Source organism: Podarcis pityusensis (assembly GCF_964106645.2).
Source record: "Podarcis pityusensis genome assembly, chromosome: 9".
Classification (NCBI taxonomy): domain Eukaryota; kingdom Metazoa; phylum Chordata; class Lepidosauria; order Squamata; family Lacertidae; genus Podarcis; species Podarcis pityusensis.
The window spans coordinates 2748475-2760867 of record NC_138034.1 but is presented as its reverse complement, the minus strand read 5'-3'; the positions used below and the strand labels follow the sequence as shown (position 1 = coordinate 2760867).

Sequence of the window (12393 nt, the reverse complement as noted above, 5' to 3'; positions counted from 1 at the left end):
CGCTGCAACCGGGGGGCTGAATTGCACCATTTACAAACCACGCAATATTGAGATAAGAAGCTGTATTGGCATTTTTAAAAAAGCTTTACAACTGAAAAAACAACAACACACACACATTTTTCCACCCAAATAAGCCTGGGTTCTTTTTGCTGCTGCCTTTTGCTTTGGGGAGGGCGCGTTGCGATTCAGTCACAATTGTGTGTTAAAATCCTGGGTATCTGCCTCTCTCTATTTTTTCTTTTTTTACAAGGGAGAGGGCGAAAGGAACCCAAAAGCTCTGCCTTCAGTCCCTTGTATGCGTTTCTCTACTTTCTTATCTCCGTGTCTTTCTACTCGGCGGCGGCGATTAAGTTGGGCTGCTGAAGTCACGCGGGGAGCCATCTTTCGCCCTGGCAGCCAAGTTTCGGGCTCAGAGAGAGACACGGCTTAGAACGAAGCCCCAATTGGGAAAGGCTGGACCACAGTTTTTTAAGTTTTCCCGAGACGAAACTGAGAGCTGCCCTTGGAAAAGAATGAAGTTCAAGATTTAAGCCTTGCTGTGATTGTTCTCCCCGAGCCCCGCAACCTCTTACCTGCCACCACGCGTGCCCCTCGTGGGCAGTCTGGAGTATTTCTTTAAAAACGTTTAATTACATCACCATCATATTATTTCCACCCACCCCCATATAAAGCTAGCATTAGAAATCGGAAGGATTCCCTTTTCTTTGCTGCCGGCTGGATTTTCATCAGAAAAACCTCACTTCAGAAGGAACCTGAGAGTTTCACCCCCAGAGTTTCTGTCTCTAACAGAGTATTATTGCTTCTATTAAATATTTCACACCAAAGTGGTGGTTTTGAGTTTCAGTCATTGGCAGGTGGGATTGGGCTTGTCTGCATCACTAAACTATTGCATAAAATACTGTGTATGCCTTTCATTTCCAGATAAGGGTAATTGCGTAGTGACCAACACCACATCTGTGAGCTTTCCTGCATATTATTTCGTGTTTTAGCTAATATCATTTGAACTCCTGTTAACATTCAGCTATGTGTATGGAAACTGGCTCTATCTTACTCCAAAAATAACCAAGAAGTATGCCACAAATAGTTTAAATGCTATTTTTATTGTGTTTTAACAGATGTGACCAACATAACAGTTTTCTCTAGAAGTATAATTTAAGTGGGGAGGAACCCCCAGGGAATTTTTTACCCCCAACGGTTTTTCTTCTGTGGACAATCTGGACTCCAAGTTTTTTCTGGGCGGGGGGGGGCACTTATTTGTTTGCAGGCAGGTCTTCTGCCTATCATGATAATGGCGGCAGCGGCAGCAGTGAGCAGAATTTTGAGCCACCCGCTTGAATTTAAGAGTTCTGCAATCTTAATTGTGGCAAGCCCATTCCCAACACACACACACACCCCGTGTCCAGGGCAGGAGCGGCATAGTTCAGATTGTGGTGTGAGTTCAAGATGATGGGCCACATCACTGATGAATCATCCCTCCCCTTTCTGAGACAGGCAGCCTCCCCTTTCGCTGGCAGCACCGATGGCTGAGCAGCACTGCAGAACACAGCTGTGCACCCGGACTCTCGGTGTCACTCACTGTCTTAATTAAGTCACTCCTGACCTTTGCACATTGACTCTAGGGGTGGCATCATTAAGATGGCGGTGCATGAGCACATGGGCTGGAGCTATGCTTAGCACCACTACCAGGTTGCTCCCCACCCACCCAAGGCCTGCCTGACAGGCCAGCCAGGCTGGCAGCATCTCTTCAGTAGCAGCAGGGAACCTGCGTGGCCCTGCAGATGAAGCGGGACTCCCAACTCCCAACAGCCTTGCCAGCGTGGCCAGTGGTCAAGGAGTAGGGGAGTTGTAGCCCAACCCACAGGTTAGCCATCCCTGCATTAGGGACTGCAGATGCATGGTTTAGGATGCACACTTTCATTGGGGGACAGGGGACAAGGTTGGCCAAGCCTGATGAGTCTTACTGCCCCCACCGTATGCACACAAACATGTCCAAACTCCCTCCCAGTCTTCATTTCAGGGTTAAGACTGGCAACTTAGGTTTCTGTTTTGTTTCTTTAAATGGGAGTGGAAAGCAGCCTGTGGTTATCTCCCAAGAGATCTCTCTGCATTTCAAAACTAAAGCAGAACTAACGCTGACTTACATTAAGTCCATCATTACTGACCCTTCACGTGGAGGAATACAGGTGGTACCTCAGGTTACAGACTCTGCTAACCCAGACATAGTACCTTGGGTTAAGAACTTTGCTTCAAGATGAGAACAGAAATCGCATGGTGGCAGTGGGAGGCCCCATTAGCTAAAGTGGCACATCAGGTTAACAGTTTCAGGTTAAGAACCGACCTCCAGAACGAATTAAGTTCTTAACCCGAGGTAGCACTGTACCTGATAAGCTTCCCTGAAACACAGTAGGGAAATCACTCATATTACTTATTGAATATGATGAATGGTTTCTTATTAAGATTCATTCCAAACCACGTTCTGACCTGGCTTTTGGGTGAAAACAGACTTGCAACAGACCCTGGTGGATGATGTGTGCTGGGGACTAGGGTGGTGGCCATTATGTCCCCACCTGTCCAGCCTAGGTGGTACAGAATGACAGTGACTCCAACCCTTCCTTGTTGGTTTTTCTCAGGTGGTGCTGGGTGACTTCTATTCCATCCCATGGTCTTTTCATGGATAAGGGTCCCATCTTATCTATGATCCATCATGCTCTTCAGCATCTAAACAAAGCCAACCAGAGGTTTAGGCAGCGATGTCACCAATATGCAGATGACAGACAGCTCTACTCTCTTTTTTGCCTAAGTCACCCATGAAGGTTGTGGACCACATGAACCTGGTGCCTGAGATGGATGAAGAAGAAGCTGAAATTTAAGCTGGGTAAAAACAGGTTTTGACAGTTGGGACGGTGGCTACTCTGGACTGAGCTCTTATACAGGAACACCTTCTAGCATCTTAGACTTTATACCAGCTGTGCGCCTAATTAGAGTGGCTAGGACAGGATAGGAACTTCCAAGTTAAGACTGCTATTGTGCCCTGTCATGTAGGGCTACCTATGAAACTACAGCTAGTGCAAAATTCAGTTACTCAGATGCGAACGAAACCAGGACATCTGAACATGTGACACCATTTTTTGCACCAGCTGAACTGGTTACCAATAATAATAATTATTATCTTATTTAAACCCCAGGTTAACTTAAAGGCCACCTTTACTTGTATGATGCTGCCAATATGCCACTACGGAGGTCCTGCTCTTGTACCTCCTTACTGAGAAAATTGGTTAGGCTAGAGAGTGTGAGAGAGAGCAGGGCTTTCTTGGTGGTGGCCCCAGTAATGGAACTCCTTTCTGTTAACCTACACTTTGCCCTTTCAGTCTAGGCCTTTAGAAGGAACTTGAAAGCACAACTCTTTTCAACTGCCTTTCTTTGAGGGCACAAATGGCTTCTGCGATTCAAAGAAGTGTTTTGTTTCATTTTCAGATGGCACCTGCATCCTTATAAGTTGCACACATTGCATCTTTATGTATATTGCTTTGTGAGGGCTTGGCCTTAAAGGGCACCTTATAAATACTTCCAATGATTAAATAAAAAACTTCATCTCTTTTAAAAATGGGCTTTTGCAGTGCATTTATTCCAAGCAGTTCTGATGTTCTGCCATTTAAGCTATATGGCTGAAGGGCACCCTTTCTCCAGATTGATCTCTGCTGTTTTGCCTTAAAAACAAAACTAAAATGCTCTTAAAAGTTTGCTCAGCCTTATGTGGGGACTCTCCTAATCAGAACAATCAAGAAAATGAACTACTGTAGCATGTTCTCCCTGTAAAAGTGATTAGGAGTGCAATCTGCAACTTCCTGTCCAGAGCTGCCTTTTCTTCTTCCCCTATTCTTGACCCAGTCGGACACAAGGAGCTGGTGACCAAAGACTGCAGCAGCAGAAACTACTGTGGAGCCAGTCCTACAGCAAAGGTAGGCGTTAGCTGGGGCAGGAGATTGGGGTTGAGGGCTCCTACATGAGACATATAAGCTTATAGCCAGGATTTGGAGAGGGAAAATAGAAAGTATTGAGTGGGGTGGATGGGGAGAAAAGCAATTCATCCTTTTTTGTGAATTATTCATAGTTGGGGAGCTCTGTCCAGAATAAGAGAGATCTTATCTAGAAGGAGTTTGCTCACATTTTTGAAAAATCTGAAGAAGGGAGAGCTGCTAAGGAAAGCAAAAAGCCACCAAATGCCCCCCCCCCTAATAAAAACCAATAAGGATCAAGTTTCCAAAGGGGTAGCTGTGCTTGCTGTTCTTGCTCCAGCAAGGACTAAGAGCCACTTTAAAGACTAACAAAAGTATGCTGGTATAAGCATTCATGGACTACAGTTCACTTCATCAAATGCATGGTATGGTTATCTGTGGAATCCGACTATAGTCCATGAAAGTTGATGCCCAGACAAATGTGTCAGCCTTTAAGGTGCCACAAGACTCTTTGTTTTTAATAAAAATCAGTAACTTACAAGGCACAGGCTTATATTGTGTGAGACATACTCTGGAAACTAAAACTGCTATATCAGGGACTACAAATCATGACCACTCTTGTCAACTCACTTTTTAATCATTAAAACAGTGTGCTTTGGTACTATTATAGTGAAGTTGTAATATTTTGTCTGATACTGTCTGCCTACTAAAAATGTAATAAAATAAGGATGTGGATGCACAGCCCTAATAACCACACAATCATTGACTATGGATATGTGCCTTGCTTCAACGATTGCAGTTTTAATAGGTCCATAGCGCTAAAAAAAAGTAGTCCCCAGACCTGTAAGACAAGGAAACTCTTAAATTTCTGAAGAAATCCAGGTTCTGAGCCCTCACGGTTGTGAATAAATATAACAAATGGTTACAAGAGTGCTACTGTCAAAACTCATAAGCAACCAAATGGTCTGTACATATTCTTTTTTTATATATTCCATCATGTTTGGGTTGGGGCTTTCATTATTACTGACTACAATTGCCACTGCTGTATGGCTGACACATTGGTTATACTGTAATTGCAACATCGCACACGTCATAAAAATATACAAGAGACAAAAATGGTGTCCACTCACAAATTTTCCCCTACAACAAAGGGAACCACATCATTTGCAATGAAAAAAAAAGGAACTAAGCTCAAGTCATTATAGAAAAGGATTTATACACTGAACCACCACAACCAACAAAAAGCCCTTCAAGCTACAGCTAGGATTATCGTAGCAAGCAGGGGGAACTGACCATTAGAAGTGCACCCTGGGGGCGAGGGGAAGCCCCTGTCTCACTGGAGCTAATGTAATTTCCTGAGACTGCCGCTGCATCCAATTCCCTTGCACTGGGCTTCTTTAAAGTTCTGACTAATGCAGACATGGTTACTGATCCCTCGAGTTGGGGGAAACGCAATGGCAGCCCCACTCCTCATCCTGGCGATGTGCATCCATGTAAGCAAGCGGAACAGGACAGTGCAGAACTAGCCCGACCAGGGAGGTCCTTGATCCTGTAGAGATAAGTTTGTTCCAAGAGTATAGAGAAAGCCAGGCCCCCATTGAGATGGGAAGGTGGCTGCCTCGATTTCTAGACATCATTAAAGAGTGGCAACAGGCAGTGGCGTAGCGTGGGGGGTGCAGGGGGGGCCGGCTGCACTGGGCGCAACATCTGGGGGTTAGGGTTAGGGGGCGCAAATCCACGGGTTAGGGGGCGCAAATCCACGGGTTAGGGGGCGCAAATTACTTGCCTTGCCCCGGGTGCTGACAACCCACGCTACGCCACTGGCAACAGGCAAGGTAGTATTATTCAATTAATCTGTGTGCACACATGCAGAGGCCGTGGAGCCACTTGGATTTTATGGCACAGGGCAAAAATGTCTTTTGCTGCACCCATGAAGCAGGGAAGAGCCCTCGTGTTCTTTAATCCTGTACAAGGAATAAGGGGTAAAGCGAAGAAGGCTGAGATTGCTTAGCACAAAAAATCTCCAGGGTGGCCACTGGTTTCGTCACCATTTTGTGGGAGGGATTAAATCACATACGAGAAATTTAGGTCTGCACAATTGCAACTGGGTGCAATTAACTCACTTCTTTGAAAAAAGAAACCCGGATATTTCCCAGTTAGGAAAGTGACAGACACTAAAAATTTGGGATAACCATCGATTCATGGAAGTTGTACAACATCCCCATAAAAAAATTAGAACAGAATTCCACCCACCACCCAATTACTGGAGAATGGGAAGACAACTATTCCCACTTCTTAGGGTATAATTAAATGAATTATACAAGAGGACACCAACCTGTTGGTCAAGGGCCTTCCACAAGTTTTGGGTTCCTGCCCCTTGTGGTCCCACCCTCTCATCCTCCAGGTGTTAACATCATCTGAGTTTGCACACTTTTCTTGATCTTCCATCAAGTGCAGCAACACAAAAAGAGGCTTATTTTGACCTTACCTGACAAATGAATCTCACTGCGTACAAGCAACAAACCAAGCGTTAAAGCTTTCCCTGGACTGAGCGATTTTAGGCTCCAGGTGAAGGGTTGAATATTTGAGCTCTCTCCCACCTTCCTGCATGAAGGAAATGCTTCCACCTGTAGCCTGAAGCAGTTTAGCCCCCCCCCCCAATATCTTGCTACTGTACTTGACTCTGCTGAACGTATGAACTATCCCTAGCAGGGTTAGCCCCAGATACGTTGCTGCTTGGAAGTGGGACACCTAAGCACCACTTCTTCCCACTAATAAACAAACAGGAGGCGTAAGTCACTAGGAAGTTCTTCTGCACAAGTGTGAATAAAATTAATGGGAGCGACGCAAGAGCCCAAGGGAGCCCCTGCAAAGCTCCCATGCATTTCAGCAGCAGCTTGTGCGGGATAATTTCCCACTGACTGTGGCCTGATCTCTGAGGCTGCAACTCTCCTCATTTAGAACAGCATCTAAGAAATTCGGTTTGTTTGCATTTTTCAGGCTTTTCCTCCTTTCTTTTCTTTTTTAAAGAACATGCCTCCATTCATGGCTAATGAGAGTTTCTATGAATCTGAGGACTCCTTCACGGTACAACATATGGATTCCGCGTCTATTGGATCTCTGGTCATCTTCTCCATCACCTTTCTCCTGGGCCTCCCTGGAAATGGCTTGGTAATCTGGGTCGTTGCTCTGAAAATGAAGCGAACGGTGAACACGGTTTGGTTTCTGCACCTTGCCGTGGCTGACTTTGTGTGCTGCCTGTCCCTGCCTTTCTCCATTGTCCACCTGGCGCTGCATCAGCAGTGGCCTTTCGGGTGGTTTTTCTGCAAGATTATCCCGTCTGCCATCATCTTCAACATGTTTGCCAGTGTCTTCCTCCTCACCACCATCAGCATCGACAGGTGTCTTGTGGTGATGAAGCCTGTCTGGTGTCAGAATCACCGGACAGTAAGGTTCGCATCTGTGGTCTGTGGCGTTACCTGGTTCCTAGCTTTCATTATGTGTTTTCCTGCTTTCTTCTATCGCGAAATCTCCATTGATGAATCGGGCAATGCCAGGTGTGTCTACAATTGGCACGGTGAGGAATATGAGGAAGGATGGCCAGATTATTTGTTTCCCAGCAATGAAGAGTTTTCTAGTCAACGCCCTACCTTTGTGGCAAGTAACTATGAAGATATTTTCACAGACGGAATTTTGGATGTGTATTCTGAGTACCATATTCTTAATACAGACAAAAGCAAGGCTTGGTATTCCAGCACACCAAGCACCCTTGGCACTAATAGAGATACAGATTCATTGACGGTGGAAGTCACCAGCCCAAAATACGTGTCACACGAATCTTCCCACCCAGCTACTGCCATATCCAATGTTATTTATTCCGATCTTCCCGACTATTTTCTTTTTGGCAATTACTCTGGCAACCTCCTGATTAGCAATGACTCGATGGCAATGCCTTTTTATGATGAGCTGCCAAGCGTTCTTGTGTCCATTACTGTCACCCGAAGCATCTTTGGTTTCCTCCTCCCCTTCGGAATCATGACTGCCTGCTACTTCCTTATTGCCCTCAAGATGCTCAGAAACCAATTTGCAAAGTCCCGTGTGAAGGCTTTGCGGGTGATCCTGCTTGTGATAGTCACTTTCTTTCTCTGTTGGGCTCCTTATCATGTCATTGGGGTGCTGTATCTCCTGGCTAACCCCAGCACAGCACTTTATGAAACAATAGCTTTGTGGAACCATGTTTCCACAGCATTGGCCTATGCCAACAGCTGCATCAACCCACTTCTTTATGTGTTTGTGGGGAAAAAATTCAGGGAAAAAGCACGCCAGACAGTGCAAGGGATTTTGGAAGGGGCGTTCAGTGAGGAAGGAACATGCTCCACTGCCTTCTCCCAGGACAGAAGCAAGTCTACAGTTGACCATGATATTGATGTTTCCGCCCTCTAAAATGGAGCTTCCAGGCAAATAAACTGTCCTTGCTACTGTGGGTTCTTGATTGGCACAGATGTGGCCACTTTGAATTAGTATCTGGAGCTCTTGCATATACAGAGAGCAGCCACACCTTGTGAATCCCCTTTGTGCTGCGGTGTGAGGGAGTCAAGTGAAGTTCTGGGTTACACCACAGAAGGGAGATGGGGACAACTGCCTATCTTTGCAACATGTGTGGTGGTGGTGGTATCCAAATTTGTCAAAAATTTCCTAACACTGCAGATGTGCCCTACAGTATTACTTGACTTGTTATATACTGTTTTCCCTGTTGATGAAAGGAAGTAGCATAGCCATATATGACAAGCCAGAATAAGCTTTAGCGGTGACACAGAAATCTTGCAAGAAGTGCCAGCAGCTTTCTTTTGTAAGTGGTCTGCGTTCACCAAACACTGTCAAAGAAAACTGGAGGCAGTGCTTAATTTCTAAAAGCAAAGCAGGGAAGAGGTAGACAAGGGCTGAGCCTACGTTCTGCAAGCAGATCTAGGAGGAAAGCCCCTTCCCTTAACTTTAGGTGGGAATGGCTGCTCAACAGAAAGGAAAAGGTACGGTCAAAGGAGTGGTGGTGCTGGTCAACAGGCATGGCTAGAACCTACAGAACCAAGCCAAATAGTACCTGCAGACTTGAGTATCACCTATGAGTATCCTGTCCATTTTCAGGGCTACTGGAGACTCCATTCAAAATATGCTTATTTCCAGAGCATACCTTAGGGGCTGCCTAGTTAATGAATTCTCTCCCACTGCAAATTCACCCAACCTGGGCACCTTTCCAGAAGCACTGTAAGGCCTACATTTTAGTACTAGCACTGGGAGAGTGAGTTAAGAGAAGTGGGGTACAATTTATTCTGTTCAGCTGCAGATGCATTGCTTTTGTCCCAGTTTTTTGCTGTTACGTATTTGGATTGGGGTAGGTTGCACACATGTACTAATAAATAAGTTGCTTTTAACCCTCTGAATTAAAACAGGCTTGATTTTTCCCTCATCACATTTATCCTATGGTTGCTCTCCCTTCCTAGCAACACTAGGTGGCTTTAATTTGGAACCGCTTAGTCCTTCTACCTCATACCGGGGGGTGGGGGGTGGGGAGTGTGAGAGAAACCAACTAGGGTGACAGAGAGCCCGAGCACCCAGGAAGCAGCCTGGCTCTATCAGTCTCTAGGCATCTCAATAGCAGAACCCTTACAGGCAGTTTACACCAAAAGCCAGATCAGAAAACCCAATCAAGACTAGGACGCTGCGTTGCTCTTAGTCTTCTCTCTCTCTCTATGGGATGGGAGGTTGTTTTTCTTTTCCATCCACAGGTAGAGGTAGGAGGAAGTGGTCTCCTTTCCATCTTCTCTTGAAAGCATTTGACAGCAGCCAACAGAGCAACCTCATGATTCCTTGTTGGCGAGAAACTTTCTCCTTTCCTTGACAAATTAAGGGAAACTGCACGCCAATCAAGAACATAAAACTATACACACATTATATGTATACAAAACTGCACCTAGCAGCTTGGTGACCAAGCTATTAAAGATGGCCTTGAATTGAGTGACACCTCTGCATCAGGCAGGGCATAGGCAAGAAGCTACTATTTCTTCCCCACCCGTCCTCCAAGGAGGTCAAAGTCATGGGCATCCCTTTAACAACCCTGAGAGGTAGGTTAGCTTGCAAGATCGCAACTGGCCCAGTCACCCAGTGACCTTTGTGGCCGAGTAGGCATTCAGAGCAGGTCTGCCTGGTCAAAGTTTGTTGTAACCTTTGAATCCAGCAGCAGGACAGATCCAGTTGGGGCTGTAGATGCACCAGCTAAGGAGCCAACTAGGAACTCAGCTGGCTGCTCAATCTTGAGAAACCACTGTGCCTGAGGCTGTCACACAGGAGCCCCATAAGAACCTCCTGAACCACTGAGGTCTATAGGGACAGGCCCTCGCAGAACACCGGGAACCAAATGTTTCCCACAAGACCTCATCGGTCTAGTGACACAGGGGGGACACCAGGCTATGGGACAGAGGAGTGCCTGTCTACAGGCCAGGTGGTTGGCCCTTCAAGTGTGTGATGTTGTCTACAGGGGGCAGCACCAAGAAGAGGCAGTCTGGAGGCAGAGGCTTAGGCCTCACATAATGGGAATAAGTCTGACAGAGCCTGTGTTAAGTGTCCCCCCTTGAGATGGGGGGGGGGTAGAGAACTCTGTGCCTGATCTACATTTCTTGACAAACGAGTCAAGAAAATGGTCTATGCCACTGTAGGACATGCATTTCTGGATGCTTCCCTGCATTTGAAAAATACATTCTCTGCTCAAGTAAAAAGAAACATGAAAAAAAGGTTCTAGCTCAACCCACTCTCCAGCAGTTTTCTCCTTGCAAGGAAAAGTAACATAGGGAAACATACAAAAATGGCGCTCCCTCACCTGGCCGTTCTAAAATGATGCAATCTAATCATTACCACCTCATTTGTTGTGTGTGTACACCACGCCCACCTGTATGCAGCAGATATACCTAAAAGGAAAGGTTTGAAGAAAGCCTGTTGGTATGCATGTTGAAGAAAAGGGGGCTAAAGAAGCCTTTGCTCGTGTCCTGGAGAAAGTAGCTAAGTGCAAAACATGATTCCCTTTGAATGCTGCAGGTCTGATGAAAAGCCCTTTGGGCTCAAATTGTCTGTTTCTAAACTCGAATCAGCAAGGAAGTCAGCTGACTTCCATATGTGCATCATGCTCCACCCAATCACTGCACCCAGCCTTTCTCAACTATGCTCAAAAGACCAGTTCCCTTTTGAAAGTCCAAGTTGCTCAATAAATAGCATAGCTCAGCAAAAATAATGTGCCAAAAAAAGAAGTCTCCACTCATGACTTTTATTTTGGATCACACTCCAGCACTCCTTTGAAACAAGGAAGCACCCATCACTGACTAATCTAAAAGTTTCCTGCAGCACTGGACCTGAAGGTCTTTGAGCTGTGAAGTTGAAGATTTAAGGGAAAAATTAGATTCCTGCACTGATGGCTTCTAGAACTCCTGACTGCTGATTGGCTCTTACATCAACTCACCCAACAAAATTTCCTCTACTGAAATTTATTGTGGTGCAATGAATACTGTTAGTGTTGGATTATTCAGCCATGACCCTGGGCACCTCACTCTCTGAACCTCACACAGAAATGTGTGAAAAGAAAACAGGGTTAGCCCAAATATGTTGCCTGAGCTCCTTAGAAGAAGGGTAGGATACAAATATCAAAAACAACAAACAAACTTAAGTACCAGTGATTCAACTCAGTTTTAAAATATCTTGGTAGGGCTGTTTCCACACTGCAATTAAGATCTGTTGCACCTAGCCAAGGCGGTGTTAATTACATTATTAAAAAAAACCAAACTTCTGGACTAATAAGGTCCTAATTCTATGTCCTAGAACATTGATCCATAATAAATATTTATAAAAGTATGTAATCCTTTATGATAATACAGACGACTCTTAACTCACCAGGGGGTAAGGCCAAAATCATGTACAGCCGTGTCTTGAAAGTTGAGCAGCTTAGTTCCCAAACGTTTTGGCTCCTGAACGGTTTGCAAACTATTTTTGGAAGCTAAACATCCAACAGGGCTTCCGTGGCTTTTGATTGGCTGCAGGAGCTTCCTGCAGCCAATCAGAAGCTGCGCTTTGGTTTTTGAACATTTTGGAAATCGAACGGACTTCCGGAACAGATTCCATTCGACTTCCAAGGTACGACTGTATAGTCAAAACACATTGGGTTCAACAGTGAGTGGAATTGCCAAAGTCTTTTTTCTCCATATATATATATATATATATATATAGCCAAGTGTGTAAAGCTGAATGTGCACAAGTGAAACGTGTGTATGTTGTGAGTTACCGGTACTAAAAATCAGGGCCATCCAATTAAACTGAAGGAAATAATTGAGGACAATGTAAAGTACTTCTTTACCCAATGCATAATCAGTTTATGGAATTTACTGCTAATGGCTGTCCG

At 45.2% G+C, this 12393-nt stretch overlaps 1 protein-coding gene across 2 annotated transcripts; it reads left to right on the top strand.

Moving 5' to 3' along the window:
- Positions 1-2198: 2198 nt before the first annotated feature.
- On the top strand, positions 2199-11251 carry C3AR1 (complement C3a receptor 1). 2 transcript variants are annotated; one of them, XM_081021566.1, is made up of 2 exons: positions 2199-3959; positions 6957-11251. In XM_081021566.1, the coding sequence occupies exon 2, from the start codon at positions 6990-6992 to the stop codon at positions 8397-8399; it is 1410 nt and encodes a 469-aa protein (XP_080877692.1). In that variant the 5' UTR covers positions 2199-3959; positions 6957-6989; the 3' UTR covers positions 8400-11251. The 2 variants fall into 2 exon arrangements, with proteins under 2 accessions (XP_080877692.1, XP_080877691.1); XM_081021565.1 differs by having other exon boundaries at positions 2200-3959; positions 6987-11251.
- The last annotated feature ends 1142 nt before the right edge of the window (positions 11252-12393 follow it).

Bases quoted from the DNA above. Each gene is read 5' to 3' on its own strand.
- C3AR1 (XM_081021566.1), top strand. From the start codon at position 6,990: ATGCCTCCATTCATGGCTAATGAGAGTTTCTATGAATCTGAGGACTCC.